Source organism: Belonocnema kinseyi, chromosome 7, assembly GCF_010883055.1.
Source record: "Belonocnema kinseyi isolate 2016_QV_RU_SX_M_011 chromosome 7, B_treatae_v1, whole genome shotgun sequence".
In the NCBI taxonomy this organism is placed as follows: Eukaryota; Metazoa; Arthropoda; class Insecta; order Hymenoptera; family Cynipidae; genus Belonocnema; species Belonocnema kinseyi.
In genome coordinates, this window is record NC_046663.1 from 89,482,275 (window position 1) to 89,499,189 (window position 16,915).

Below are 16,915 nucleotides of genomic sequence, written 5' to 3' on the forward strand. Positions count from 1 at the left end.
TAATAATAATAATAATAATAACGGGGGAAAATCAAAAATGTAGTCTTCAGCATGAAAATTTAGAACTGTGAAATTGTAACCATTTAAAATTACGGAAACGATTCAATTACTGATGTATCCATTTCATTCAGTCTTTAAATTTCCCAATAAAATATTTTTGGATTTGAAATGCTTTATTTGTTAAAATCGTCAACTAAAAATCGGAAAATTTTAAGATATTATATTGAAAATAAATAATAAAAATAAAAGAATAAAAGACAAGATTGCTGTAATATCTATTCAATTTCTGAAATGATAAAATTTGAAGCTTTTTAATTGAAAATTGCTCAAAAAATTAATCTCAAATTAATTCAAGAGAAAACAATATTTTTTAATTAAAACTATAGAAAAAATGTGAAGACGATTAATATGTTATTAATAAGTATCATATCATTATAGTATTAAGTGACATTCAAAACGACTGGATACCTATTTCGACTATTTAAAATTCAGAAACTTTGCAAATTTAAAAAACTCAAATTCTAGAAATTTGAAACATTTCTGTTACAATGTTCTTATAACTGTAGCGGTTTATGTCCCCAATTTAATTATACGCTTTATTTAAAGATTTGATTCATTTTCTGTGTTACGTGATTTGCAACTTCTAACATTAGGTACACGTTCAGGCCTCTAAGTATACAATAACTGTATCGGATAATTAATTTTCTAAATATCGACAATTTATAGTTATTTACTCATAAATTTATAGATATTTATGGAATAAGTTCCGAAGACCGTAATATGAATAAAAGTTGTAAGACTGAAAATGCATTAAATGTCGTTCTTTGCATAGTAAAATACACCGGTTGACAAGTTATATTAATTAAAAGCTCCTACACTTACTCTCAACCTATAACTCACAGGATATATTAATTTTATAATTTTTCTTTTGTATATTTATTTACAGTTCAATTGACTTAATCTAACAGAATTAGTTAATTATTTAACTGTTTGCTTCTCTTCAGAAAATATTAACCATTTTTTGCATTGTACATTACCTCTTTTATCTAAATTATTAAACATAATATGTTTCTGGTCTTCATTTTAGTGAATCCATTTCAAAAGTTTCGTATTTCGTAAGCTACCGGATTTAAAAACCAGTAAAAAATTCTGAACTTTGAGAGCTTTTAAAAGTGTGAACATTTTCTGGTTCTTCAGTCACAATTAGCAAAATTAAATTCAATTAACTAATTTAAAAAAGGGATGAGAATTCGAAAATGTTGAAATTCAATGAATTCCCGTATTTAGGTTTCCAACTTTCTATATAAATATTTCTGAATCAAAGTTGAATAAATAAATTATTTTCAGGATCGACTGTAAAGAACACAGACATAGACCTGGAATCTTACACTAAGAAGAGCTTCTCCGAGGATTTCACTTTCTACTGGAGGATACTCAAGGACACACAAGAACTGGAAGGAGTGGCAGTGGTGAATGGCACCTCATGGGTTGGAGTTGGTTGGAGACCCAGTTCTTTAACATCTTCTTGTAAAGCTTTTCCGGAAATCAAAGATCGTCATTCTGGACATTCTGCTGGAGAACCGCTTCCGCAACCGGAACCAAAATCAGAATCAGAACCAGAACCGAACGCCGAACCAGAACCTAAGTCTGAGCCAGAACCAGAATCTGAGCCAGAACCTAAGTCTGAATCTGAACCAAAATCTGAACCAGAACCAAAATCCGAACCAGAACCAAAATCCGAACCAGAACCAAAGTCTGAACCAGAACCAAAATCGGAACCTGAACCCAAGTCGGAACCAGAACCTAAATCTCAACCGGAACCAAAGTCTAGGCCTTTAATTAGGAAGCAAACAAGGGGAAACTTGTTTAGGCCCAATACTTCAACTCCAAAGCCTGAACCTGAACCGGAACCGGAATCAGCTTCTGTCAGGTCAGGTGGAACTAAAAGGAGGTCAGCTAAGGTTGATGGCGCCACCGAAGGACCAGAGTCCGACGTTACTGTGCAGACAAGTGTAACATACCAAGTCAGCACAAAACAAGGTAAGAAATTTGCTTCATTGACATAATTTTTCAAATATTTTAGTTTTGGTTCGATTATGGAAGCTAAAATGATGTTCAGAATTTTAATAGAAATTTTTTAGGGAACATTCTGAATGAGGATGATTTTTGAAATTTTAGTTTTTAAAATATTTTAACGGATTGCAAGAGATTTTAAGATATTTCGAAGGACTCCAAAGTATTTAAAACATTTACAGAATTTAACGGCATCTCCAAAGCTTTTTAGGGATTCCATAAGATCTCAAGGAATTAAAAAAGATTTCAGGGGATCACAAAAATTGTAGGGCAAGGTTTCAAATGATTTTTAAGGATTTCAAGAGTTTCAAGGAATTATCTAGTACAATTTCAGAGATAGTCTCAATTTTGCGAGATTTTAAGGGACTTCAAGGAGTTCAATCAGAATTTCAGAAAGTTTACTGGATTTCAAAGGATTTTAAATTACACTGAAGGCTTTTGAGGGATTTTATGGAATTAAAAACGATTTCCACGGATGTCAAAGCATTTCAAGAGATTTGAGGGGATTTTAAGAAATTGCGATATGTTCCAAAATAAATCGCGGGGTCTTAAAGCACTTAAAAGGATTTCATGTAATAAAAAAGTCTTTTTACGAATTTGGAAGGATATTAGGGGATTTTAATGAGATATCGAAGATTTGCAGATATTTAAAGATTTCATAAGATTTCACAAGTTTTTAGGTGATTTCAAAAGAATTGGAAATATTTTAAAGGATTTTAATGTATTTTAAGAGGTCTATAGTTGCTTTGATAATTTCACTCGATTAAAAAAATGTTAAGAGATTTCAAAACATTTCAAAGTGTATCCACTGATTTTAGAGGATTTCGTAAGATTCCAAAAGATTTAATGGAATTTTAAAGGATTTTGAGAAATTAAACGAAAAGTCATGTTATTTCGCAGGTCATGCGATTTTCTTGAGATTTTTAAAATTTAAAGGGATTTCAATAAGAGATTATAGCGAATTTGAAATGATTTACAAAGAGTTCAAAGGGACCAGTATTTTAATAGATTTTAAGAAAAATTAAGGAGCTTGGGAGGTTTCACGGGATTTAAAAAAATTTAAAGAGATTTCAAAAGATTCCAAAGTGTGCCCACGGATTTTAGAAGATTTCAAAAAATTTAAAGGACTTTCAAAGGATTTTCGAATATTTTAAAGGGTTTTGAGAGATTTAAAAAATCACTGGATTTTAAAGAATTTTATGTGGTTTAGAAGTGTTTTAACAAGTTTCAAAGGATTTTAGGGTATTTTATTGAATTGGATTGAATTGGATTTCGAATATTTGTAGGGATCTAATGAGATTTGAAGAGGTTTTACAAGATTTGCACAAATTGCAAAGGATCTCCAAGGATTTTGATAGATTCTAAGATAAATGAAGGGGCTTCACAGATTTCAAGGGATTTCTAAGGATTTTGAGACATTTCAAAAGATTCGAAAGTCCATTCACGGATTTTAAAATAAGATTTTGAGGATTTGAAGGGATTTAAACACATTTCAGGGGATGTCAAAAGATTTGCAAATATTTTAGATTATTTAAAGAAAGTTAAAACATTTAAAAGGATTCTAAAGTATATCCATGAAAAGTTTAAAAGATTTCAGAATATTATAAAGGATTTTAAGAGATTTAAAAAAAGTCACTGTATTTCAAAGGATTCATGGGATTTTAATGAGAGTTCGAAGATTTGAAGGAATTTGAAGAGATTTCATAATATCTGCGAACATTTCAGTAGATTTCAAAATCTTTGAAAAGGTTTCAAATGATTGTAATGGATTTTAAGATATATGAAAAAGGGTTTCCATGATTTCATGGAATTTCAAAGGATTTTAAGACATTTCAAAGTTTCAGGATTTTACAGGGTTTTACAGTGTTTTTCTAGATATAAAAGAGGGGTTCCATGATTGCACGGCATTCGAAAGGACTTCGAGACATTTCAAAATATTCTAAAGTATATCCACGGATTTTAAAGGATTTCCGAATAATATAAGACATTTCTAGAAACTTTCATATTTATACAAAGTTTAAGAGATTTGAGGAGATTTTGACCGTTTTTTAAAGATTTCAAGAGATTTCAACAGATTTCAACAGATATTAAAGGATTATAAGGGACTTTAATGGGATTTTCTTCATGGGGTTTCATGAGACCTTTTATGAGGTTGTCAAGAGAATTTATGTACGAAATCCAACAAATTAAAAAGATTCCTATTTTCTCTTTTGCACATATAAATTGCTTCCTAACTGAATTATTCAAATTTTCACTAGGAAATCTTTTTTTTTATGTTTCCATACTGTGATCTGCAAGTGAATAATAAACGTCAATTGTATTGTATTTTCTAAACTTTCACTTTTGCGTTGACTTATTATTATTTAAAAAAAGAGTTATGATTTCTAATAAAGCAACAGAGTAATAAAATACCTTCTCATAATGAATTTGCATTCAGATGGTTTCATGTTATTGTCGGGTACACAATACTGTTTGAAGACCATTACAATTTATGATTTGCATTTTTTATTTGAATTCCTCTTTCGAATTTCCAAATGCAATTTCTTTTTCACAAATGCAACGAATAGAAAGAGTCTTCGTTAATTTAAATATTTATACTGTCTATAAAAATTAACTATTCTATTATCACTGGTAAATATTGTTAAATAATGATAAACAATCACAAATATAATGTGATTTCACAATAATTTAAAGTTTCCAATTTCTTGAAAAAATATAGTACAATTTATTATTTACCGACCATAAATTTTTATGCTTTGTAATCTTATACGGAAGTGATATAAATATCTAACATTGGAATCATTGACTTTAAAATTCACTCATAACCATATGGGTAACCATCCTCTGTGGAGAATATAATAAATTCCAGGAACTTTCCAACAAATCAACAAATTCAACTAGATACAACTTTCTCTGACATAGCAAATCAGTATTTCTCTTAAACCATTGATCAACATTTGGAAAATCCAAATTTTTGTCGACAAATAAAATAAATTGTAAATCCCAAGTCTCTTGGTTAATGAATTAATTTGTAGTGATTTTATTTGACATGTAAAGGACCCAAACTCAGACCTCACACTTTTTCTTTTATTCACCCTTTTCGCCATTTTTTAAAGAATTCCTCTTTTTCACTTGTTTTTTAGAAACTTCCTGTTCTTCTCGTTTTTCCGTTAAAATGAGAACTGAATTAATAGAATCTATTAAAAAATCCAACTATTTGATGTGGAGCAATAATTCTTTTTAATTAAAAAGTCTAATATTATATTTTTCGTTCAGAATTAATCTTTTTTGTTAAAAAACCTACTATTTGTTTCAAAATGTAACTATTTTGTTAGAAGTTATTTTTTTAGTTCAAAGTTCAACTATAGATTTTTATTAAATTCATTTTATTGATTGTTGATCCATGGTTTTGGTTAAAAATTTAACTCTTGTTGTAAATTCGTGCTTTTGGTTACAAATTAAGTTTCTTGATTGAAAATTCTACTATTCGGTAGAATTTTGAACTACTTTGTGAAGAATTAATTTTTTTATTTAAATATGCATCTCTTTCTTTGAAAATCTAAATATTTTTTTAAATTCGTTTTTCTGCTGTAAATCAGTTTTTAACCGCAAATTTATCTATATTCCATTTTTTGTTGAAAATTGATCTGGTTTAGTTTAAAATTCAACTCTTTGTTTGAAAATTAACTTTTTTATTAAAAAATCGGCTTTTGGTTTAAAAATTCAGCTTTTAGGTTTAAAATAATTTTTTGGTTGAAATATAAACAATGACATTTTTAAATAAGAATTTGACTCTTTTTGGTTTGAAAATGAAATCTTCTTTTTTATTAAAATATCAGCTATTGTATTTTTCGTTGAAATTTAATTGTTTTTGTTCAACATTCAAATACTTGGTAGACAGTAAAATTTAAATTATTTTATTGAATACAAACTATTTTTTTAGTTCGTGGTTTTTGGTCGACAATTAACGATTTTGAGGGAAATTAATCTTTGTAAGCTAAGAATTCCACTATTTAAAAAAATTCAAATATTTAGTGGAAAATTCATCCCCTTGGATTGTAAATTCGACTGTTTTTCGTAAATATCGAACTACTAATTATTTTTATTTTAAAAATTCAACTATTTTGTTGAAGTCATATTTTTTTTTAATTTAACTGCTTATTGAAAATTTGTCTTTTTGGATAGAAAATTTGTCCCTCTTGATTTAAAAAGTCACTTTTTTGGTAGAAAAGTTTTTGGGTTGAAATATCAACTTTCTCGGTAAAAATTAAACTTTTCGGGTTTAAAAGTTAACTCTTTTCTAAACCTTTTGATTTTGTTAGCTTATAAGCTCAAATTTTTTGCTGAAAGTTAATCATTTGGCTTCAAAATTCAAATTTTTTTAATGGAACTCTTTTTGGTTGAAGTTTTCTCTGTTTTGTTTGAATGTTCGACTATTTATTTGAAAATTCATCTTTTTAGGTTGGAAATTCAACTATACGGTTAAAAATTTAACTATTTTGTTGAAAATTCGTCTATTTTGTTTAAAAATTAAACTATTTGGTTTTAAATGCAATCCTTTCGGGTTTAAAAGTCAACTGTTTTATAAATGATTAAATTTTTTAGCTTGAAAACTCCACTTTTTTATTCAATATTGATCATTTGCCTTGAGCATTCAGCTATTTGTTTATAAATACAATTGTTTGGGGTTTGTGTTTCTTGAAAATTTAACTATTTAGTTGTAAAATCCTCCCTCGGGGATTCAAACTTTATGTAATGATCTGTGATGAAAAATATTTTTGAATGGCGCCAAATCTTTTCTTTTCAATTTAATTCATTTAAAGAAGTAAAGAATGAGTTACTTGGGGAAATGACTAATTTTTTCAAGGTGAACTTAAGAGCTATAAGTACTCGTTCCAATTAAGAGACTTAATTGAGTTAAACACATGATTAGAAAATAATAGCGAAACGGATGTGCACCTTTTGTAGAATCTCACATAAAGGTCATTCTGCACCATAAAGATAAAGTCCTGCACTCTTTTGTTTGGAATTCTTGACGTGAACTACTTTCGCCTTTAAACATTTATGTATTAATAGATGGAGTCTACTGTCTGCACTTACATATGTCAGTTGTAAAAGTTTTAAATTCTTTGAATCATTAGTACCATCAAGGAGGGTGGTCCATTTCCTCTTTAAGTATCTCTTAAGCACAAAATTCCCGGCTTCAGACACCGACATGACTATTAAGTTCTCACGAGAAACTTTTCCTTAGTTCCGCTCCACTTTTCCTTTCTATTTTACCACGTGGTAAAATTCCAAAACTTTCGCCTTCTGTGGAGCATTCACAATCTTTTTAATTACATTAAAGTGAAAATTTACATGTTTTATTCAAATCAGGTAGTGTGTGTTTAGAAATGTAATAAGAAATGGGTTAATGCAGAATAATTACAGGGTGGCGGCAAACAAATCAATTTTCTAAATTCCCTGACTTTTTCCTTATTCTTCCCGGACCGTTAATATTCAAAGACCAGAATTTAAATCTTGTAACTTTTCTCCCGTTACAGATAAATTTTCCATCCAAAAGGACAAATTTTCGAACACAAAGATCAATTTTCAACAAAATAATCATATTGAGTCAAAATAGTTGGATTTTCAACCTTAAAATATAAAATCTCAACCAAATAGTAGAACCTTAAAGGTGAAAATATGACTTTTTTATAAGACAGTTGAACATAAAAAAAAGTTGAATTCTCAACACAAAATATGTATAACAGTTAATATTTCAATAAAAAACTATTTTTTTTAAATAGTTAAATTTTCAGCCAGAGTTGTATTTTAACAAAATAATTCAATTTTTGACCAAAAAGTTTAATTTTCAACCTAGGAAGGTGATTTCACATTAAAAATTATAATCGTTGATATTTCAACCGAAAAATATCAAATTTCTACCAAAAGATATGAATATTAAAACCAAAAAGACGAGTTTTCAACTAAGAAGATTAATTTTCTATCAAGCAGATGAGTTTTCAATCAAAGTGATGAATTGTCCAATTAAAAAGAAGAGTTTTTAACAGTTAAGCTTTTCAGAAGAAATTAATTAGCACAAAAGCAGTTCAATTTTCAACAAAAAAAGATTTATTTTCAACGAATAATAAAATAGTATATACATAAATATATTTTGACCAAGATCATTGTAATTTTGAATAAAGAAACAGTTGAATTTAATTAAAGACGAATTTTCAATCAAAACAGGTGAAATTTCTACTTAGGCAAATACATAATTAAGCAAAACAATATATTTTTTTAAAGTTGAATATTCATCGAATACAGATTTCAGTGGAATTTTTAATACAAAAATATGGATGTTAAACAAAAATACGAATAAAATAGTTATTTCATAGTATCTAGTTTTTGAAAGCCAGCAAAGTTGATAGTAGGTATTGACATGTTTCTATCTTAATATTTTTAAATCTTAGTTCGAACTCTTCAACTTTGAAGTTATAATATTTAATTTCAAAAATTTGTTTCCAGGACGGAAAAGACGATCGCCAGAAGCAGCAGCGTCAGAACCAACCGGTAAGTGTTTTTGGAATCTTCAAAATAAAACACTATTAAAGCACTAGAGTAGAAGTAACTAAGATTCCTTCTTTCATCAAAGAATTGTCTACGAAAAATAATATTCATAACTTATGTTATGAAACTTGAAATGTTAAAACTTGCATTCAGCTATTTTTAAAACCTTTGTGATAATAAATTGGTGAATGAAGGTCGGCAATAACATACAATGAAGATAAACAATCATCCCAAATATTCTTTCAAATATCGCAGAGGCTCTTTTTTATAAATTTCTTATCAAACACTTGATCTATGATATTTAGTCTACACGTAATAATAATTATCCTTTAAGAAATTTACTTTCTAGACCACGAATTAATTTTTGCACTGAATTTCCGGAATAATTAAGTAGTATTAATAAATCACAAAGCACGTGATTGTGCAAGCAGCAATGCAAAAGCAGAATAATTTTCACTAGAAAAAAGATATTGTTTGGAAAATTTTTTAAATTAATTATTGATTTAAATACTATATTAGTCTCTAAATAAAATTTATATTTTCAAAGAAGAAGATTTGTTTTATTTCTAATAAAAAACAATATCTTCTTTCAAGTTATACGTAATCTTAACAAGAATGAAATTTCTGTGCAAGGGTGCACTGGAATGCTGTCTAATTACTTATTAGTTATTGAAGCAATCGCTTATATTAATAAAAGTTGAATATCTTTGATATGTGTTGATTGCAATAATTTGCAGCCTTATATTTAAACAACAAGAAATTCGTTTTTAAAAACAGAAATATAATTTCATAACAAATTTATCAATATTTTATATTAATGAATTGAAGCAAATACTTCCTTCTTTAGAATTTTTTATAATTATGAATAAGTGGAATGTCAATAATAATTTGTAAATAAGATTATAGTAGCATGCAGGAAATATATTACGCAAAGCTTGAAAATAACCTTGTGCAATGAAAAATAAATAAAATTGACTATGCATATTTCTCACTGTACAGGGGTTGATTTTAAGGGAAGCCCCTGATTCTAATATGCAAAGCAGAGCAAAAAATCACTTGCACGTTTGCAAAATTAAGAATCCTATCACATTATTTTAACAACCCTTAGAGACTAAAAAGTACTAGAGTAATACAAAATTGGAAGCGAATACTAAATATTTAAAAAAGAAATTATAAATATCTATAAATATTTTTTAGTATTATACACCATCAAGATTTATTAATAATTCTTTTCCTATTTAAATCAAGTTGAGAATGTAAGACGCCTTCCAAATTTTACTACTCTATCCACTTAAGCAGATATTTGAGTGAGTTTTGACTTTATTTTGTCTTAACATCTATTTTATTTTACTTTGGTTTCATTTTTTTCAAATTTAAAACTGAAATGTATATATTTTTAATTAATTAATTGACCAAAGATGGATTCTCGCATGAATATCTGCTTACACGATCTTGTAGAGTAGGCCACTAATGACTCAACGTCCCAGTGACATTTTCACAAGGTGAAGGTAAAAGAGCATGTCCTTGCTTTGTTGCACAGGGGAGCCAGTTGGTGAGCCTATCGCTCACAATGCCGAGCCCGAGCCTAAATCCGAGCCAGAACCCAAATCTGAACTAGAACCTAAATCCGAATCCGAACCTAAATCCGAACCAGAACCAAAGTCTGAGCCAGAACCTAAGTCTGAAGCAGAGCCTAAGTCTGAACCAGAACCTAAATCTGAGCCAGAACCCAAATCTGAACCAGAACCTAAGTCTGAGCCAGAACCTAAATCTGAACCAGAGCCAAAATCTGAACCAGAACCAAAGTCTGAGCCAGAGCCTAAATCTGAGCCAGAACCAAAGTCTGAGCCAGAGCCTAAATCTGAGCCAGAACCTAAGTCCGAACCACAACCTAAATCCGATCTCGCTCCAAAGTCCGAACCAGAACCTAAATCTGAACCCGAACCGCAATCCGAACCGGAACCAAAGTCCGAGCCGGAACCAAGCGCGGAACCTGAACCTCATTCTAAAGGTTCTTCCAAGTCGGGAGCTACGAAAGGTAACTTGATTCCGACCCCCTTTTTTATTCGTGTTTGTGTTTCTTTTATTGTATTTATTTTAGTTTCCCAATCTGATTTCAAATTTGTTTATTTCTTACTTTAAACTAAAGATTCTGTTCTTTTCCATATTAAACGAAATTTTTCGAGCTGATTTCAGCAACATTTATTTGACGATTTTTTAAAATTATTGGTAGAAAAGTCAATTACAAATCTAAAGGCACGCCATTTTTAATAAAACCTGAGAAGTTTATGTATTTAAAAGTGTTGAAAACTTCAGTTTTAAGACCTTCCGATTTGGAAATTCAAAAGATTTAAAACATCAAGGCTTAATTTCTACTTTTTTGAACTTTCAAGTTTCCAAATTTGAACGTGTTCCAATTTAAGATTCCAGATTAAAAATGGTATAGTTTAATCTTTGAAAGATATTAGCATTTTATTTTTAAAATTTCCTGAAGAGAAAATGAAAATTTGGAAACAGATTTTAAAAGCATCGATTTCATCTTACCGCATCACATCTCAATTTTATTTATTAAGAAACTGATATTAAATACTTATGTAAAAATCCATTTTCCTTAGGATTCTAATAAATTTCGTTCAAGTAACAAAATTAAAATTAATAACTTTCAATTGGTAAGAACTAGTCTATCGAATTCAAGCAGAAATGTATGTTTTCACGCATTCAAATAAATAATAAGAAAATCATTATTATGATAGAAAACAAATTAGTGAACTGGATTAGATAATTTCCAAAAAATTAATGATCGTACTCTTCCTCTAACTACCTCATCTATCACTAACATACACACTCATTTCTTCTACATCCAGTTCAAAAAATGTGCATGAAATGTGTCCGTTTTCCTGATCACATCCATGAAGTAACGTCCATTCAATATTACTTTTTTCTTTCCAAATTAGCAGCACCCACACCAAAGCTTCACAAGTACACTCCAAAACACGACTTCAACCCGATGGATTGCACAGACATAGTAATTGGTATGGCTCAAGGAATGAGACACCGAATTGGAGATTACTACACCAGAGATAGATCCACTCCACGTCTTGATACTTTCTGGGGTGGTCAAGACAGTTTAACAGCAGCAATGGGATTCGAACGTGATGGAGTGACAACTATCCTCTTCAGAAAAAAACTCACATCAACAGAAGGATTCACAGATCATGATATCATCGATGGTGACATGCAAGTCATCTGGGCGAAGGGCCAAGAATCTGGAAAATATATTCATTCTCCTCCAAGTGGTGTTGAGGAAGGAAGAGTCAGTGTTAAAGATTTCTACAAAGCAGATGAACTCAAGTACCATGGTCATAAATCCCAAAGGGGCGTTGCTACCATTAACTTCTTTGGTAAATAAAACAAGCATCTAAGTTCTTTAAACATAGAGGAGTTCTGATACTGAACTTTTAAGATTAATTTATAATTGCAAATTATGTTTAGATGAAAGTGGAAAATCAAACTTTGGAGCTGGAATTCCCCTCGAAGGTGGTGGATGTGGAGGGGAATGGAGATATCCAAGACAATGTTCTCCAAAGAATGGAACCTGTGAGTACAGAATAAAATGGCTGTACAAGAAACGAGAGGTATGTTCAATTCGAGCAATTAAAGGCGGATGTTCCAACATAGCGACTCGAGTTAATCTTTCTTTTTTTTAGGATAAAATATACTTCACGATCGTGACGAGCAACACCGACTCATGGACTGGAGTTGGCTTCTCTAAAAATGAAAAAATGGTAGGTTGAACAAAGAAAAACAATAAATAACCCAAGATCAATTAATTAATTAGATTTAATCATCGTTTTCTAGAGTCAAACTGATGCAATTCTTGGATGGGTTGACAAATCCAATGGTCGACCATTCGTCATGGACACTTGGATCAATGGTTACAATGCCCCTCTTTTGGATCCTTCTCAAGACATATATAACATTAGCGGAAAGATAGAAAATGGAGAAACGACTTTGATGTTCTCCAGAAAACGAGCCACTAAGGACCATCGAGATCTTTCATTTACTGATGATGAATGTCTTTACATGATGTTTCCAGTGAAAGGAGGTGTTTTCCATGCAGTCAACAAAAAAATTAAACAACATGCTTCAGTTCCAATTGTTTCTGGTGACAAGATCTGCATCAAATCCTGTGGATTCGATGGTCAGTTGATCGGCCAATTACTTACCTAATCATTTTTTATATTTAAAACAGTCAATATCTAATCTATCTTTTATTTTCTAGATGATATTGAAATTACGACTCCAGCTCCTCCGAGACTTTTCTACGAATTGGAAGTGAAGTTAGTGAATCTTGGGGCTGGTTTCAAAGCTCCGGAATATGGAACTCAAGACTTTGATGACATTTCAAATAAAATTTCTAGTAGCTTTTCCCCAGCTTTGGAAAAAGTACCTGGGTATCATGGGCTCAGAGTTGACAATCTTCGAAAGTAAGTCTAACATTATCAATATGATTGAACTCTTTTTATATCTGATTCTAATTACAATGCGAGATATTTTAGTGGCGAAGATGATGGTATCTTCGCAACGATGATCATGGCGATTGACAAGAACGAAATTAAAGGAAGAGCTCTCAGGCCTTCGGATACAATGGCTAAGGCAAAAGCCGTTCTTTCAGAGGCCATCACAAACGGAAGAGTTGGTGCTCTTACTGTCGATCCTCAGTATTTGATTCTTCAACCTTACAGAAGTAAGAATATGGAACCTTATAAATTTAATTTATAGAAAATTTCTCCAATTTTCGAAATCGATACTGATGATAAGGATTCATTTTTGTAGCAAACAGCATCGACGATGATCTGGATGTTCAAGAAAATAGAACTTCCTCAACCAGGGAATCTTTTTGGGAATCCCCACAATTCTACCCCATTGTTGGATGTCTAGCAGCATTGCTGGCTCTTTGTTTACTGCAAGCAAGCTGCACTGTTTATCGGGCTTCCAAGAAGAGGACCACAAAGGTAAAAACGGAATGCGTGTTTATCAAATTATGAAGTAGAATTGAGGTCCTATAATGAGCTAGTTCAAGCCTTAAGGAAAAAAAACTATCAGGAGAGGCTACCAAAATCCTTAGTTTTATTTTCCATAAGGGATTGAAAAGTAGGAAACTAACTCGCTTGAGTAAACATAGAAAGTTGGAACTCTTCTTCTCACTAGTCAAGTTTTCTTCGCACTCTTCCATTTTATTCAATTTCGTAAAATTTGGTAGCAGATGGAAAAAGAGTTCCTCGCCTAGATCTTAAGCTTTGTAAAGTCTCTCTAGTTTACTTTCGAGAGCACGAAACGCACTACTTTCTTTCCCCTTTTCTCTTCTGCCTTTGATTCTCAGCTCGTCTCAGCTTTAGAGTTTGAAGACATGTCAAATTGCCCTGTTATACGTCAAATAATAGTTGCCGAAAAGATTAAAATTTTTGATTGTGTGACATTGAGACTTAGAAATGAGATAATGTGGAACATTTAGAAAATTGGAAAACGATTTGGCAAAATTTCCTTGAACTTTTTTTTTTTGAAGACTGAGAACGACTTTGTGCTTTGCTTGTGTTGCATGATCCTTGCTCTTCGCGACTGCCATGGTACTGTAGAGGGTGTACTCGCTGCCTTTGGTCTCTTCTCCCGCCTCGGCCAACCCGATTCATCGCTCGAGCGCGACGCGGTATCATCGGCAAAATGATCATCATCATCAACAACTTCGACATCATCATCAACATGTCCCACCAAACATGCATCGGCCCTCCCCGAATTGGTAGACTCATAGCTCGCATTATTTTCAAAGGTATCGCCTGCTTGCATCTCCTAAGCCTATCGCTTTCCATTTTCTGTATTCGTTCTCACTTCCCATTTTTTCATTTCTTGCTTTTCATTTTTCGATGTATGTTGTTACTTTCGTTTGCTTAATTGCAAATCATGCTCTCGATTCTCCTTCGATGTAATTTCGCATGGGGAATTAGGATTTGGGAATCTTGATGATTTACCAAAGCTGAAGAATTAATATAGTTTCAGGAGTTTTTGAATTCGAGGAATTAAAAATTACAAGGCAAGGAATTAATGAAGCCTTCAAGTTTAAAAGAATGAGAGCTAGGGGTCGCTCATATATTACGTAACGCTTTTTTGGACGATTTTTCCACCCTCCCTCTTCCATTGTGACCCTTACGTGATAATAGGCATTGCGCCCCCCCCCCCTCATCTTAATTGTTATATAACTTTCATTCATCTGACTTTTTCACCGCAAATAAAACGTTTTTACTCTGCTAGGAAAAATAACTCCAATTAAGTTGTGGCAATCTATCAGAATAAACCCTGTCGTTTATTAAAAAAATTTTGGATATAGTCTTGGAGCAAGGGGGGTTTTCATGGCCCTTTAATGTCCGTGAGGGAACCTAAGTTATTCTTATGTATTTTGGCCTCCTGAATCCGATTTTCGAAGGTGCCAAGCCGTAAGTGGTCAAATTAAAAAGTTATTAACAAATTAATTGTTTAAACGCTCATAACTTTTTACCTATTTAAGGTACAGGGCCCTGCGACATATCAAATGATCCCAAATTTAATAAAAAATAAGCTCGTTTTTCAAATTGGAAAAATGTTTATTAGAACTAGAGATTTTGCAAATAAACCAAGGAAAACCCATGCGAACGGAAAATTTCATTGTTTAAAAGGCTAATACTTTTTTCCTATGCAAGTTGTGAACTCCCGAAACATACCAAAATGTTCGCTATTCAAAGAGGAACACACCTGTATTTTATTTTTTTATAAATATTGACCGCAACTGAAAATATCGCAATGTTAATTAAACAAAAATCGTCCGTTTTCAGACGATCTAATTGTTTAACGGCTTCCACGCTTCCTCCGTAGTGTGCTGAGGTTATTAAATGATCACCAAACGATTCTACAGTCCAAGACAAATAAATCCGTTTTTCTTAATGCAAAAATATTGATTAGAACCGGAGCTAAGGCGATTTGAGTGAACGAGAAATCCGTCGACGCTTGACGACCCACTAGGCCGCAAACGCGGCGCCGCACTCGGTCGCGCTCTTCGTGCATTCTACGTTTTTATTTTATACAATTGATACATTTACTTATTGTCGGTCTCTCGTAGGGATTTCATATGTTGACTTTTGTCACCGCGATTATAAATAAAAGCATTAACAACTAATAATAACGAGCAAGAGCGACAAATCTTACTCCTCTAGAGTGTCCTTAACTTTTTAATTTTAGCACTTGCAGTTAGTTGTACGTTGAACTCTATGATATAATTTGTAGTAATACAAATTAAAAAAGGTCGAAGTCTTATTTATTGAATCTTATTAATAAACAGAAAGATATGGTACAGTTATTTATAATGAGTGAAGTACACAATGTAAATTCAATTAATTACGTATCAGCAGATCAATCGGCAAATCCGCAATGGTTTGACAGACTGAGCTGTTAGCATGCCTGTGCAAGCTCGCATCTAAACACGCAGCGTGAACATGTTGAAACGCGTCTATTGAAGATCGGCTGGCGTACTCTTTGCGCGCGGTTTTTAAAAATTCTTAAAAAATTTTGTATGTTTTTCATTTTATACATATTATGATTCAGTGGTAAACTAAAAAAAGAATTTAAATAATCATAAATACGCAATAACGCAATTACATAATACTACTTAAAGACATGTACGTGTACATCAAACGTATCTATAATTTAGTAGCTCCTGTTTCCTTTCATTTAATGATAAGGTGCAAAAAATAAGACTTCGTTTATTTTTAACTTACAACTAACTGCAAGTGCTAAAATTAAAAATTTAAGGACACTCTAGAGGAGTAAGATTTGTCGCTCATGCTCGTTATTATTAGTTGTTAATGCTTTTATTTATAATCGCGGTGACAAAAGTCAACATATCAAATCCCTACGAGAGACCGACAATGAGTAAATGTATCAATTGTATAAAATAAAAACGTAGAATGCACGAAGAGCGCGACCGAGTGCGGCGCCGCGCTTGCGGCCTAGTGGGTTGTCAAGCGTCGACGGATTTCTCGTTCACTCAAATCGCCTTAGCTCCGGTTCTAATCAATATTTTTGCATTAAAAAAACGGATTTATTTGTCTTGGACTGCAGAATCGTTTGGTGATCATTTAATAACCTCAGCACACTACGGAGAAAGCGTGGAAGCCGTTAAACAATTAGATCGTCTGAAAACGGACGATTTTTGTTTAATTAACATTGCGATATTTTCAGTTGCGGTCAATATTTATAAAAAAAT

The 16,915-nt window shown here is 31.6% G+C and overlaps 1 protein-coding gene across 7 annotated transcripts in view; it reads left to right on the forward strand.

The window, feature by feature from the left end:
• LOC117176022 overlaps positions 1-16,915 on the forward strand; it is a 95,987-nt gene that overhangs the window by 76,265 nt on the left and 2,807 nt on the right. The window contains exons 7-17 of one of the 7 annotated variants that reach the window (XM_033365983.1): positions 1,348-2,040; positions 8,584-8,628; positions 10,166-10,663; positions 11,580-12,026; positions 12,118-12,260; positions 12,333-12,410; positions 12,484-12,826; positions 12,908-13,112; positions 13,176-13,372; positions 13,462-13,640; positions 14,262-14,452. In XM_033365983.1, coding sequence (XP_033221874.1) covers positions 1,348-2,040; positions 8,584-8,628; positions 10,166-10,663; positions 11,580-12,026; positions 12,118-12,260; positions 12,333-12,410; positions 12,484-12,826; positions 12,908-13,112; positions 13,176-13,372; positions 13,462-13,640; positions 14,262-14,426 — 2,993 coding nt within the window. In that variant the 3' untranslated portion in view covers positions 14,427-14,452. The remainder of the gene's footprint in view (positions 1-1,347; positions 2,041-8,583; positions 8,629-10,165; positions 10,664-11,579; positions 12,027-12,117; positions 12,261-12,332; positions 12,411-12,483; positions 12,827-12,907; positions 13,113-13,175; positions 13,373-13,461; positions 13,641-14,261; positions 14,453-16,915) is intronic. The other 6 variants (XM_033365979.1, XM_033365981.1, XM_033365980.1 and 3 more) reach the window with 6 other exon arrangements.